General features: G+C 58.3%; 1 protein-coding gene across 1 annotated transcript in view; it reads left to right on the forward strand.

The window, feature by feature from the left end:
• Positions 1–14656, forward strand: part of LOC138446133 (maestro heat-like repeat family member 5) — a 64554-nt gene that overhangs the window by 16188 nt on the left and 33710 nt on the right. Inside the window, 11 exon segments of the mRNA XM_069600855.1 lie at positions 2731–2838; positions 3103–3219; positions 3883–4002; positions 4986–5132; positions 6398–6520; positions 7334–7413; positions 7601–7747; positions 9211–9382; positions 10817–10921; positions 12431–12566; positions 12872–13038. Coding sequence (XP_069456956.1) covers positions 2731–2838; positions 3103–3219; positions 3883–4002; positions 4986–5132; positions 6398–6520; positions 7334–7413; positions 7601–7747; positions 9211–9382; positions 10817–10921; positions 12431–12566; positions 12872–13038 — 1422 coding nt within the window.

Here is a 14656-nt window from a genome sequence, read left to right on the forward strand (position 1 = left end):
AGCCGGTCTTGTGGGGATGGAGATTAAGTGGGAGTGAGCATGAGAGAGCTTTCTGGGGCAGTCAGAAGTGGTCCAGATATTGACGGGGTGAGACATTACTTTGCCGACAAAGGTCCGTCTAGTCAAAGCTATGGTTTTTCCAGTAGTCATGTATGGATGTGAGAGTTGGACCATAAACAAAGCTGAGGGCCAAAGAATTGATGCTTATGAACTGTGGTGTTGAAGAAGACTCCTGAGAGTCCTTTGGACTGCAAAGAGAGCCAACAAGTCCATCCTAAAGGAGATCAGTCCTGGATATTCATGGGAAGGACTGATGCTGAAGCTGAAGCTTCAGTACTTTGGCCACCTGATGCAAAGAACTGACTCATTGGAAAAGACCCTGATGCTGGGCAAGATTGAATGCAGGAGAAGAAGGGTGTGACAGAGGATGAGACGGTTGGATGGCATCACCTACTCGATGGACATAACTTTGAATAAGCTCCAGGAGTTGGTGATGGACAGGGAGGCTTGGCGTGCTGCAGTCCACAGGGTCACAAAGAGTTGGACACAACTGAGCGACTGAACTGAACTGAGACAGACATACGTTTGTCAAAATTCATTGCACTACACACTGATGATACATGTGTCTCACTGTAAGTTAAATAGACCTCAATATTAAAATATTTAAAGCTTTAAAGAAAATTTTGGAAACATTCAAATTTCAAAATATTTCAAAATATAAAAAGAAATATGGGGCCCACCTTATATATTCTGTAAACATTCTTAGCAGAGTCTGTCTTAGCAGAGTCTAGGACTGATGCAGAATCAGATAGATGACTATCTCTACTATGGAAACGTGCAGAATTCACACTAATTCCCATAAATAGTGTTGTAGCAGTTTGGGCTCTGCTTTGGCCACCAATTGCTGGTACATCCCGCCATGAAAAAAAGAGACACTGAAGGTTTGGAGGAGGGGACAGAAGACCCTGGTGCTTCCAGGAGGCTGGGGTTCCCTGGACATTCAGCAGACACCTGTCCAGTGGGCGTATGGGAGAGCCACCCAGGTCCTGCTGCACCCCAACAAATGGACCAGGTGTGGGGCACGACTGGGGCAGACAGGCTCCTCTGGATTCTGCCCTGGTGTGCGTGCATGCTAAATTGCTTCAGTCATGTACCTGACTCTCTGCGACCCTATGGACTGTAGCCCACCAACCTCCTCTGTCCATGGGATTCTCCAGGCAAGAAAGAGTAGGTTCCCATGCCCTTCTCCAGGGGATCTTCCCAACCCAGGGATCAAGTCCGCATCTCATCCTTCCTGCATTGGCGGGCTGGTTCTTTACCACCAGCACCATCTGGAAAGCCTGGAGGAGTGGAGATGGCCCATGTGCAGTGAACGCATTAGCCGCTCAGTTGCGTCCGACTCTTTGCGACCCCATGGACTGTAGCCCGCCAGGCTCCTCTGTCCATAGGAATTTCCAGGCAAAAGTACTGGAGTGGGTAGTCATTCCCTTCTCTAGATCTTCCCCACCCAGGGATAGAGCTCAGGTCTCCTGCATTGTAGGCAGATTCTTTACCATCTGAGCCACAAGGGAAGCCCTAGGCTAGAGCAGTTTCCATTTCCAGGTCCAAGGGTGCATCACCAGACGGGGTGCCGACAGTCCTGCCTGCAGAGGGCGCCCTTGTCTCCAAGTTGGCCCTGCTAGTGCTCCTTTAGGGTAGATCCCCAGAAACAGAATTAATTGGGGAAATGGATGCATTTCCATAAATATAAACTATAAATTTTAGTTAACATTGCCCAAACCTGCACTTTAATGTGATCCAATCACCTCCAAAATGTGGTGCTTTTACTATTTCTCAATCTTGGCCAAAATGATGCATCATCCTAATTTCCATTTCTTAAATATTAGTAAGGTTGAGTTTATATATCTCCATTCTTAAGTGGATTGTCATCTTTTTCTTATTGGTTTTAAAAAGTGCTCTTTATCAATGATATTAACTCTTGGCAACAGATCATAGAAAGGAAAAAAAAACTACTGTGTCTTTCAACTTAATTTATGGTGATTTGGCTAAACAAACTTCTTGAAATGTTTATCTTCACATTTACCAATCCTTTTTTCTTTTAAGGTATTTGGGTTGGTAGCATAATTAAAAGGAGTCTCTCCATCAGAAAAAAATCTTAGGATCAAAATCTTAGACAACTTATACTGTGGAAACCAGGAACACTGAAAACAGAGGGGCTGTGTATTTATCATCATAACTGATGCATTGTTAGGGCTTTTAGGACTTGTTGTTTAAGAGGGACTTCTCATTCATTTGATCATTGGTTCATTCATTCCTTCATTCAAAAATACTAACAGAGTGTCAACTACTTGTCGGGCACTGTAAGGGGCTGGCGAGACAGCCATGGGCAAACAAGACCAACCTTGCCCCCCAGGCACCCACTCGCTGGTGCAGCCACCTTGAGGGGACACGCCACTGGGCCTCTATGACAGCCGAGCCCGGGCCCAGCCCTGGGGACATGGTTTCCAGCCCCTCCTTGAGAATCTCCAGGGAGGAGCATCTTGAAGAATAGGTTTCTCGTCCCCAAGGGCAAGCAAACAAGTCAGAGAGTGGGCCCTGGAGCCTCAGGAGAGGGAAGCACGGAGGAGGATGGCGGAGTCGGGACCCTGAGCAGGTGGGGGCGGGCCAGGCTGGGGAGACTCTTGGGTAGGGACAGAGACCCTCTGTCCGCCCACCCCCGTCTGCTCACAGATGGCCATCAAGTCGGTGCCATTTCTGAACACGGAAGGGTGGTCCAAGGAGCTTCTGGGGGCACTCACCAGGCCCGACCGGACACAGCAGGAGCAGCCCCCGGAGAAGGTGGGCCACTCCCACCCCTGGTGCCCACTGCACGGGCCCCCCCACGCCCAGAGCAAGCCCCAGGCCCCCGAAAGAAACAGAGGGCGGGGGCCAGGCGGTAGGACTTGCAGCCACACCCTTGACGCTTCACCACCAGGCCAGGGATTGCTGGTCACAAAGCAGAGGGGGGAGGGGGCCTGCACCAAGGAAGTGGCAGGCTGCCCAGTGGACAGGGGTCCAGAGAGGGGGTTCAGGCTCAAGACAGGGAGCTGAACGCTTCCCCAGGCCTTCCTGTTCATCTACTATGGGCTGATGCTTCAAGCCGAAGAGAACGGCACCAACGTCAGGACACACCTGAAAACCCTGCTGGAAACGTCCCATCAATGGCCCAAGCAGAGGGAGGTAAGGCTGTGGCGGCCACTCAGCCAACTGCCTGGCCCTGACCACAGGGTTAGCCTGAGCCTGGCCACACTCCAAGCCCTGACCTGAGCCCTGACCCTGCTCACTCTGAGCCGTGACCTGAGCCCTGACCCTGGTCCCACTCTGAGCCCTGACCCTGGCCCCCTGAGCCCTGACCCTGGCCCCACTCTGAGCCCTGACCCTGGTCCCACACGGAGCCCTGACCCCGGGCCCACTCCGAGCCCTGACCCTGGGCCCACTCCGAGCCCTGACCCCGGTCCCACTCCAAGCCCTGACCCCGGTCCCACTCCGAGCCCTGACCCCGGTCCCACTCCGAGCCCATCACAGCTGTGCCCTCTTCCTGTCACCTGGACCCCCATTCCCCGCTCTGGCGCAGGGCTTGAGACCTGGGGGTGGGGAGGCAGCGGCAGCAGGGCTCCACAGTCACCTTTCCCCCACCCTACCCTCACCTCCAGCCCTCATAAAGAGACGCCCCACAAGGCTTGGCTCAGATGTGTGTGTCCTCCCAGGCTGGTGGGAGGCAGGTGCCCTGTGCCTTCGGACAAATTCCCCCCCTCCCTGGGCCTCAGTTTCCACACAGCCAGGTGAGGAGTAGGCCGGATCCTACCAGCCCACATCAGTGACCCCTGCCACCCGCCCCCACAGGGCATCGCGCTCACTGTGGGGCTGGCCGCCGCCCGCCACCTGGACCACGTCTGGGCTGTCCTGGAGCAGTTTGGCCGGAGCACGCCCATCAAGTGGAGCCTGAACAGCTTCTCCCCCAAGGTGCTGGCTCTCTGGTGGCCGGAGTCCTGGACTGCTGCCAGGGATGCTGAGCCTCTGTGGGGTGGGGGTTCCTGGGGCCGATTAGGGGGAAAAGCTGTGGGCCGCGGCCCCCGGCCTCCAGCCCACCTCTGCAGCAGCGGCATGGCCCCCGCACCACAATTTTCCCCTCCTCGATGGTGCTCCCTCTTTCCCACCGGGCTGCAGGGAGCCCAGCTGTGAAGCCAACACGGCAGGGGCTCCGGGACAGCTCCCACGTGGCTGCCTGCCTGCCGCATGGTGGTCAGTGGCTCTTTGATCCTGGGCCTTGTCCAAAGCAGGAGACGAGGGCCCGAGGCCAGCCCCGGGGAGCTCCCAAGGCGGAAGCAGTGGCAGCGACCGCAGGAGGCGAGCCAGGATAGGACAGAGGGGGGACGAGTGAGAACCAGGACCACGGCCGAGGTCCTGCCTCCTCCTCGCAGTGCGGCACCTGGCGGGTGGTAGAGCAGCGGCTGGGACCCGAGGCTCAGACCCTCAGAGAGGGTCTAGTCACTGGTGGGCTGCAGGATCATAGTGTCCTCAGGGGACATCGAGGGGCCCCACTCTCTGGGTCTCACCTGGAGCCAACACGCCGGGTGCCCCATCACTGTCTCTCTAGGTCCAGACAGGCCCCCTGCAGCCTGAGGTGGGACAGAAGAGGGCCAGGTCCTGGGCCCCTGGGGAGGGGCCACCCCAAGTCCAGAAGGGTGAGGGGCTTAGACTCCAGCCCATTCTGGCAGAGACAAGCACCCCCGGGTACACCTCTGAGTGACCCCACGAGACCCAGCCCACCGCCCCTAGGGAGACAACCCCATCTCCCCTATTTCCTTGTGATATAAACTGCGGTCCGCCCTGCCTCCAGGACCCTGCTAGTGCCTGGGGTACCTCCCATCACCACACCCCCAGGGGAAGGCTCAGCAGGGCCCCCATGCGCCTGACCTGCCCCGCCTCCACCCCACTGTGCCCAGAACTCGGGGGACCTGCAGTGGAAGTGGGCCAGCAGCACCATCCTCCTCGCCTACGGCCAGATGGCGGACAAGGCCAAGGCCCAGATCCTTCCATGGGTGGACAACATCCTGTCCCGGATGGTCTTCTTCTTCCACTACAGCTCCTGGGTACGACCCCCGGCCCACCCCAGAGCCCACCAGAGCAGGGTCAGGATTAGACCTCCCAGGGCCCGGGAGCCCACCAGAGCGGGGTCAGGATTAGACCTCCCAGGGCCCCAGAGCCCACCAGAGCAGGGTCAGGATTAGACCTCCCAGGACCCCAGAGCCCACCAGAGCAGGGTCAGGATTAGACCTCCCAGGGCCCCGGAGCCCACCAGAGCAGGGTCAGGATTAGACCTCCCAGGACCCCGGAGCCCACCAGAGCGGGGTCAGGATTAGACAGGACCCCGGAGCCCACCAGAGCGGGGTCAGGATTAGACCTCCCAGGACCCCGGAGCCCACCAGAGCAGGGTCAGGATTAGACCTCCCAGGGCCCCGGAGCCCACCAGAGCGGGGTCAGGATTAGACAGGACCCCGGAGCCCACCAGAGCGGGGTCAGGATTAGACCTCCCAGGGCCCCGGAGCCCACCAGAGCGGGGTCAGGATTAGACCTCCCAGCGCCCTGGAGCCCACCAGAGCGGGGTCAGGATTAGACCTCCCAGGGCCCCGGAGCCCACCAGAGCAGGGTCAGGATTAGACCTCCCAGGGCCCGGGAGCCCACCAGAGCGGGGTCAGGATTAGACCTCCCAGGGCCCCGGAGCCCACCAGAGCAGGGTCAGGATTAGACCTCCCAAGGCCCCAGAGCCCACCAGAGCGGGGTCAGGATTAGACCTCCCAGGGCCCCAGAGCCCACCAGAGCAGGGTCAGGATTAGACTCCCAGGGCCCTGGAGCCCACCTCCCCACCACACCCCAACGTGGACCTGGCCTCCTCCTCATGCTTCCCACCTAATGCTTCATGGGTTTTCGTGAGGATCCCAGCCCTCTGCCTCCCCCCGAAAGCAAGCCCTGGGTTCTCACTTGGGGGAACTGGATGCCCCATGATGACAGTCCCCTGACCCTGCACCCTGGGAACAATGAGGGGCCAGGGAGCCCTGTGAGGCCACTGCACACTTGATCCTTTGGGCCTGGGGTAGCCACATATCATGAGAAGCTGGACACTGGGCTTCTTATGGGCACCTCCTGATGCTTAAGCATCATCAACTATTCACATCGTTAAACAAAATCACATGGGTCCCCCCTATTCCAGGGCTTATGCAGCCCCAGCCGGAGGTCTCTGCTGTCCCCCCATCAGCAGAGGCCCTGCTGCCACATGTGACGGTGGCCCTCCTGCTCTCCCACCCCTCTGGTACTCCCACTCCCCGACCTGCCCCCTTGCTCCACTGTCTGACCCCAGGACGAGACCCTGAAGCAGAGCTTCCTCACGGCCATACTCATGCTGGTGGGGGCCATCAGCCGCAACGAGGGTGCCCAAAGCTATGAGTTCTTGCAGGTGTCCGAGCTCCTCGAGTGTCTGATGGTGAGTGCAAGGTCCTTGGGCAGGGGAAGGGCTTCCCGGGGATGGACCAGGCACCCCCCTCAAACAGCAGCACTCTCAAGAGGCACCAGTGGAAGAGATGGGCCAGCTGGACTTCTAGAGCATGGGCAAGCCCCTCACAGGTTTTCACACCTATAAGCACATCCACGGCCCTCACGTGACTCACTCCCTACAGTGACCCTGAGCCGGCCGAGGACAGCCACCACACAGCTGATGTGGCTGAGACCCGGGAAGGCCAGCACCATCCATTCTGCCAATACTGACCTAGCTTGCACCACTAGTTACTACGGGTTTGGGCCTCGCAGAACCTGTGGGATAGTGGAGGAAACTCACAAGTGATAAATAATGATGCAGTAGCAATAACAAAAATAACAGTCTCATTTTCTGAGCCCCTCCTGTGACCCAGACACACTGCTTTGCACGCCTTGCTTCCCACCTAACACAAGGGCGACGGCATCATGTTACTTGTGAATACACGAAGCTCAGAGCAGTTTGGAGGTGTGTCCAGGGTCATGCAAGCTCGTGTGTGGGTAGCTAGGATTCAGGCATAATCCATCTGATTCTAAAGTCTATGCTCTAATTGTCTAAGGTGGCCAGGGGGATGTGTTTGGCGGCGGTGGGGGGGGGGGGGTCAGATCACAGAGGCCCTCCTGTGAGGATCCAGAGCAGAAGCAGAATCCTGCAGGTTAGAGGGGTGCTGGGCACCCAGACTTTTAGATGGGAAGGAGACTTGGTGTCAGAAGTGGGACAGGCCAAGGTATGTGGAAAGATTCAGCCTTCACCCGGGATTTGCAGCTTCTGATGGAGAAGGAGCCCCAGGACACGCTGTGCACCCTGACTCGCCAGCAGACCATTCACATCATCTCCAGTCTCTGGTAGGCTCCCCGGCCCCACACAGTGCTTTGCTCAGCATTCACCATCAGCCTCACAGCTCAGGCTTGGCACCCCTCAGGACAACGAGGTGGGAGACATCAGGCGTCAAGGCCCTCCTGGGCAGGGCTAGGGACCTGAGCCAGCGCAGGCCTTATGGAGGCCCCCGCCCTCCCCGCCTTGTCCCCACAGTAAGCTGAGGCCACCGCTGGACTTGGAGAAGAAATCTCGGCTTCTGTCCATCAGCCTCCGCAGCGTGATGTCCCTGCCGCTGCTGGAGGTCCTGGAGAAACACACCTGCCTCTTTCTGGAGCCACCCAACATACAGGTGCAAGCCTGGCACCTTCACCCCTTCTGGAGGGGGGCCCCCGGGGAAGAATGTCCAGTCCTGCATACTGCCCTAGGGTTAGGAGGGGGACGCTGAGGCACCCGCCTCCCACCGTAGGCCAGGGCTGGGGTTTTTTTTAACTGTTCTGAGCCCACCTGTAAAAAGGGGATGATGATCCAAGAGCTAGTGGTCCTTAGTACTGAGGCTGAAAGGAAACCCTGGGTGTCCCACGTGAGGGGCAAAGCAGCGCTCTGTACATAGAATGGGTGGCCTCCCTGCCTCTTGCCGGCACTGAGAGCGTGCAGCTCAGTGTCACCCACGCCGCTACTGCAGCTGGTCTGGTCCTACCCGCGCTAGTGGCTGCAAGAAGGAGCTCTGATGTGCGCTCCACGCCCCTGGCCGGCCGCCCACCCTCTCAAGTTCTGTGCAAGGGAAGCCGCACTGCGGGGAGATGCCGGCCATTGCGGGCAGCCGCCACCGGGGGGCGCGTGCAGCCTCACGCGGCCCCGCCCCCGCCAGGCGTCCCGCCCACTGCAAAGGGCAGGCAGCCGGTGCTGAGCACCTGCCGGGCGCCAGGCCCACCCAGCATCTGCGTTAGCTCAGCTTCCCAGCAGCGACCAGAGAGCAGGGAACTAGCTCAGAGAAGTGGAGGTGTCAGGAGGGAGAGGCAGGGCTAATCTCCACCCCTTGCCCTGGACCGGGCTCTTCAGGCCAGCTCACCAGGTGGAGTCCAGGATGCAGCCAGCAGACAGGCAGCTTGGGTGTGAGTGACAGTGAGGGGCCTCCTAGACCCAGGGCGACACCACTGCAGCGGCTCTCCAGAAGGGGGACGTCTGCCTAGACTCCAACCCTGTGGGAGTCCAGGGTGCCTGGGTTACCACGTGATGACCCCACGGCCGGACCCTGAGGGAGTGCAGCCCGGAGCCAGGCGCGGGGCTGGTGCTTCCTGTTCGTTCTCACCCTGTGTCCACGTCCAACCTGACAGGGGTCTGGCTCCAGCACAGTTCTCAGGTGACAAAGGTAGGCAACGAGCTGAAGTGGCCCCCAGGGAGCTGACGGCCCGCGCCCCAGGGCTCTCCTCCAGCGGATACTCCCTGTGGCCCTTCCCTCCCTGGGCAAGCCTGACTCGCCAAGCAGCCAAGATTGAGGGTCTCCTGTGTTTGCAGGACCAATGCAAAAGGAAAACAAGGGGCCTTTGTTTAAACCGTTTTTGAGAATTTCAAGAGGGCAAAGGCAAAGCATTCAAGTAGACACGAGAGCCTTCTGAGCCAGGTCTTGAGTGGGTTACACGCTCATGAATCTTCTCGGCCACCGAGAGTCCTGTGCCCTGGGGCAGGCCGCAGACCACCCATGCTCCACGGCTGCCCATTGGGGGTCCTAGGGGCCCCTTCCTGGGCATGGTGTGAGCTCGCTAGTGTGCAGCCCATCCTGGGGAGTGTGCAGGAAGCAGGCAATGGGAGGCTGATGCACATAGGCCCCCCAGGAGGCCTCAACTGTCCCTCTGGCCCTGGGGCTCAGCTGCCCCCTGACCTGCTCCCCGCCCCACACAGACACTCTACAAGGAGACTGTGGGGGCCCTGGAGCAGATGCTGCAGACCTTCATCATGCAGAACCCCACAGCCGAGGAGCTGCACTTCCTGCTGTCGGTGAGGGCGCGGGGCAGTGCGGGGAGGGGACAGGGGGCAGAGGACGCAGGGCCTGAGCCAGGCATGGGACTGGTCTAGACGAGGGCTGTCCATCTCTGGGGATCACTGCAGTTTAGGACAAGTGGGGCGGGCAGGTGCAGTGAGCACAGCCTGGTGGCAAGTGGGCCAGGTAGGCCACAGCAAAGCGAGTCGGTGAGGGAGGAGGCCGTGGCCCTGCCCCGGAGGGACCTGCCCTCCTTCCCACTGAGAGAACTGCCCCTGCAGCAGGTTCCCAGCTTTGAGGGCGTCTCCCAAGCCTATCACCCCCACTCTGCCACTGCCCAACAGAGTCCTTCCCTGATGGGAGGGAGAGAAGCCAACAGAGTCAGGGGAGGCCCAGACAGGGGAGGCTGCCTCTGCTGGGAGGGTGGAGGTCAGGGCCAGCAGGCCTCTGCAGAGGAGGGGCGGAGAGGGCCACGGAGCAGACGGCACACAGAAGCAAAGCTGAGCAACCCCGGAAAGCATACTGGGCCAGAATGGAGGGAGGTTCTGCATGGCTGGAGCCTGGGGTGGGCGCAGAGGTGGGGGCAGTGGGTCAGAGTGAGGTTAGGTCAGCAGGGGCCAGGCCATCTCAGGCTGGGGGCCCAGTGGAGCTGAGGGGAGCCGCTGCAGCAGGGACTGCCTATCTGGGGTGCACAGACGGAAGTCGGGGTGGAGTGTGTGAGCCCTGCCAAGAGAAAACGTTGTCACAGGACACAACTGAGTCACAGAATCTCCCAGCACTTCATCCTCACGCAGCGTCAGATCATCCATCCCCGTAACAAAGAGGCTCAAATGCAGCTTAAGAGGTGTTCAACCTGTCTCAGTATGCATTTGTATTTCTTTGTAACTCTGTGCCTTTATGGTGTGCACAGAAAAGCATTGTTCTGGAAAATACACATTGCAGAGAAACAGGTTAAGAACTTGGCGCCTCAAAAGACTTTCAGCAGGAGGGGCGTGTCAGCTACAAGAGAAAGAATTAACACCTTCTCTTGCTTGGTGGTTCAGACGGTAAATTGTCTGTCTACAATGCGAGAGACCTGGGTTCGATCCCTGGGTTGGGAAGATTCCCTGGAGAAGGAAATGGCAACCCACTCCAGTACTCTTGCCTTGAAAATCCCATGGACGGAGGAGCTTGGTGCAGGCTACTGTCCATGGGTTCGCAAAGAGTCGGCTCGACTGAGCGACTTCACTTTCACTTTCACCTGGGAGAGGCCGAGGCAGTGAAAAGAGACGAGGAAGCCTGGATAGGGGGAGTGGTAGACACGAGGGGGTGGGACTGGGAGGGGCCTGAGCCGAGGGTGTGGCCTGGCCTTGAGTGGGTGTGGCTTAGGGTGTGGTCTGTGCTGGGGGCGGGGCCTATAGGGAGCTGGGGTCCCAAGCGGGCATTCCCCTCCTTGCCCCCACCACCTGCAGCACCTGTATGTCTGGCTGGAGTCGGAGAAGGCCCACGAGCGGCAGCGGGCTGTCCACAGCTGCATGGCCCTCCTCAAATTCCTGAGCCACAACCTCTACCTGGACGTGAGTACCGTCTCTCTGGCCCCAGGCCCACACCCACCAAGCCGCCCCTCTCCCCAAGCCTGCCAAGGCGCATGGGGTCCCTACCCCCAGGACAGGAAGGATCCCCGAGTCCCCTGTGGCCTGGCCAGGCCCTCCTCCTCCTCACACACAAGGAAACAGCCGGGGTTAGGGGTTGGGGGGCCCCAGCTGAAGGCTGAACCCAGGCTCCCTGAAGCCTGACCCAGGACACTGGGCTTTTGCCAACGCAGCTTGAAGCCTCAGGCAGGCTGTCCACCCTGAGCCTGTCCCTCAGGGAAATGGGAGGAAAGGAGTTCTCCTGGGAGGGACACCATGGGCGTCAGATGGAGACTGTGAGAATGCCGCCCTGCCCCAGACTAGGGCAGGCAGCTCTGTGCGGAGCAGCCACTGTCCCTCTGCCCTCGTCCAACACCATCTCCATCGTTTCACGGATCACAGCTTAACCACCATCTGTCACTAAGGCCCTTGGGTTGAGTGAACATCAGCACGCGTTCAGGGAGTGAGTGGTTCTGCATTTATCAGCCAAAATCAGCATCGATTCCTCAGGGAGACTCACAGGGAGATGAGAAAATTAATTCCTCGGCCTGGTGCCCAATGGGCGTGCCTTTCTGATGAAGGTGGACAGTCAGGCGGGCGGCTGGGAAACAGCCACATTCTGCCAAAGGCAAGCTTCCAATGTTCAGACCCCTCCAGCACTCCTTGGTGAGGAGGACCCCTCTGCAGGGGTTCAAAGGGTCTTCCGTTTACTCAAAATCAACTTCTGCAACATAAGACTGGGTCTGGGAGAGGCAAGTCAGGCACTTGCCTAGGGCACACTTGTGGAGGCGCCAAAACATTCTGCAAGCAAGGTAAATATTTTAGTAGGATGTTTTAAACAATCAAATCAGCAAACGGCGGCCCTTGGGCTGGCCACCTGTTGTTGTGAATAAAGCTTTATTGGAACCAGGGCTGGGATTAGGGTGAGGTGAGTGAGGCAAGGTCATGGACATGCAGGCTCAGATCCTCAATATTTAAAATTTTGAAACTTTTTCATGACAGATTTTTTAGCATTCATTTTGATTTTGATAAATATTGCATTAAGATAGTTTTCTCTTGTGTCCTGAGCTTTTTTTGGCATCCCCTAACATTTTGTCTGGGGAGCTTCCCCAGTGGCTCAGTGGTAAAGAATCCGCCTGCCAATGTAGGAGACACAGGTTTGATCCTTGGGTTTGATCCCACAGGTTTGATCCTCTGTCCCTGGAGAAGGAAATGGCAACTCACTTCTGTATTCTTGCCTCGGAAATCCCAGGGACAGAAGAGCCTGGCGGACTCCAGTCCATGGGGCTGCAAAAGAGTTGGACACAACTGAGCAACTGAACAGAAACGTTTTGTCCAGACCTGAATTTCAGTCCTGCATAGAGTTTGAGGGGATCCTTTCTGACGCCAGCCATGCTGGGGTGAGTGTGTGGCTGCTAGGATCTGCATAAGTGGTTCTCTGCACTCTTACTACAGCCCAAAGAGGACTTCAAACGAATTGGGCAGCTGGTGGGCATGCTGGGGATTCTGTGCCAGGACCCAGACAAGACTACCCAGTGCTCCAGCCTGGAAGGGGTGGACCATCTCTACAAGCTCCTCATGCACCAGAGAGGTGAGCCTTTGAGGGTCCCCACAGAGGACCCGCTCCCACCACAGCCACAGCCTCAGCCCAACCCATGCCAGCACTCCTGAACCCAACTCCCCCCAGAGCTCCCCCAGACCCAGCCTCTAACCTCAGCCGTCAGCACAGTCATGGCTTTGTCCCACCCTGCAGACCCACTGACTCCCCACCCTAAACTTGGACCCAGGCATGACCCTGACTTCAGATGACCCCACTCCACCCACTGCAGGTCCCGCCCTAGACCCCAAGCCTGCCTTTGCCCACCCTCACCCCTGCCCCATCCCACCCCTGACCAGGAGGAGAAGCTTCACAGGAGCAAGCACCGGCCCCCCAGGAGCCTCCCCAGGCCAGCAAGGAAGGAGCCCTGCTCTGGAGCGGTGGGGACCAGGAGGCTGCTCCGCCCAGCCCCCGGGAGGTGGCACTCTTGAAGGACCACCAGCCCAGCAGCTCCCAAGTCATCAAGGTCAAAGCCTTTAGAATCCTGGGCAGATCTGGGTGGGGGGATGTGGCCATGCTCTGCTCCGACCCCTACCACTACCCCTCTGCCGGAGCTCCCCCTGGGGCCAGGGTGTGAGTATTAAAACTGAGGCCGGGATCTCACCTGCATCTCTGGTGATTAACTAGAGCTTTGGAGGACCATGTCTCCTGGGAAGGAGGAGTTGGGGGAGGAGGGGCTGGAGATAGACGCTGGAGTCAGCAGCGCAGGCTTGAGTCTCAGCTCTGTCTCTCACGGCTGTGCAATCTTGAACAAGCTCCTTCTGTCTGAGTCTCAGTCTTCCTCGTGAAATGGGCAGAGTGATGCCAACGAAGTTCCAGCCGCCAGGAATTCCTAATAGACGGCGCTGGCTGGCTAGCTCCCGAGGTGGGCATCCTCTGAGGCACCAAACAGTGTCCTTCTCGGTGACCCTCTGCAGATACAGCCTCGACTTCCTCACTTTCCCGAGGTTTCTCCCCATCCTCTGAGAGCCAAACCCTCCTCCTTTGAAGGCATAGCATGTCTCCCCTCTTCTGATGTCATCTGACCTCCTGCAGCCAGGCCCTCCTTAGTCAGTGGCCTGGGGTGTCCAGCAGCTCCCCAGCTCCCTTTCGTCATCTCAGTGAGATCCCGAGTCTCTGGGACCGTCTGTATCTGTGTGAACCTTGCCTTTTCTGAAGATGAGCGAGGCTGGGACCCCGGGTGTGGGCTGGATGCTGGCATTGGCTGGACCAGCCGAGTTTCCTAGAGCCTCATGTTTGGAGTGGTCAGTTCATGATGTCTCCGCTATGGCGGCCCCTCTTGCTGTTGAACCCATGACTAATGAAGACCCCTGTATGGGGTGTGTCTGTTGGTCTCCCCATTAGACCTCCAGGCCAGAAGTGGAATCCCACCTGGGCCCAGCACAGGCTCTGGTGGTAGAACCAGGCTTCAGTAAACACCCATTCAGTGGGGTCAGGCTGAACCAAATGATGAAGTGGCAGTACCTGGCTAGTAGGTGCCCAGTGAGTTTTGAATCCAGCCCTGTCTGACTCCAGAACTGTGCTCTCTGCAGCTGCAGTGGCTGTCAGCCCACTGAGGCCAATCCGGAAAAGTTCAGTAGGGAAAAACCTAAAGCCCTAGAGCCATCATTGTCCAGGGCCAGGATGGGGAAACCAGGCAGGGCTTCTGTTTACACCTGAGGACCTGGACTAGGGGAGGAGGAGACAGGGCTGGAGGGAGGGTTCCCAGGGCCAGCTCAGAGGCATCCAGGAGTTAAGGGGTCCTGGAGCACTGGGGCTCTCAGGTGGACGGAGTGACTAGGCATGTAGAGTCCAGGACCTGAAAAGAGCAGTGTGCCCCACTCTGCACGGTCCCCAGCACACAGGGATGGGGCACTCGGCTCAGCTTCTCCTTGAACAGGAAGCAGTGATGGACAGAGCACCAAAAGGGGAGAGGATGGGAGGGTCTGCTGATCAAGGCATGATGGTTCTGAGAAGGTTTGGGGTGGAGAACAGACCTGGGTTCTTGTCCCAAGTCTGTCCTGCATTCCCCATGTGGTCTTGTAAACACTATAACTTCATCGCTACCATGAGCCATCTCCACCTCCAACAGCATTCCTGTCACT

The sequence above is a fragment of the Ovis canadensis genome, chromosome 9 (assembly GCF_042477335.2).
Source record: "Ovis canadensis isolate MfBH-ARS-UI-01 breed Bighorn chromosome 9, ARS-UI_OviCan_v2, whole genome shotgun sequence".
NCBI classification, from domain to species: domain Eukaryota; kingdom Metazoa; phylum Chordata; class Mammalia; order Artiodactyla; family Bovidae; genus Ovis; species Ovis canadensis.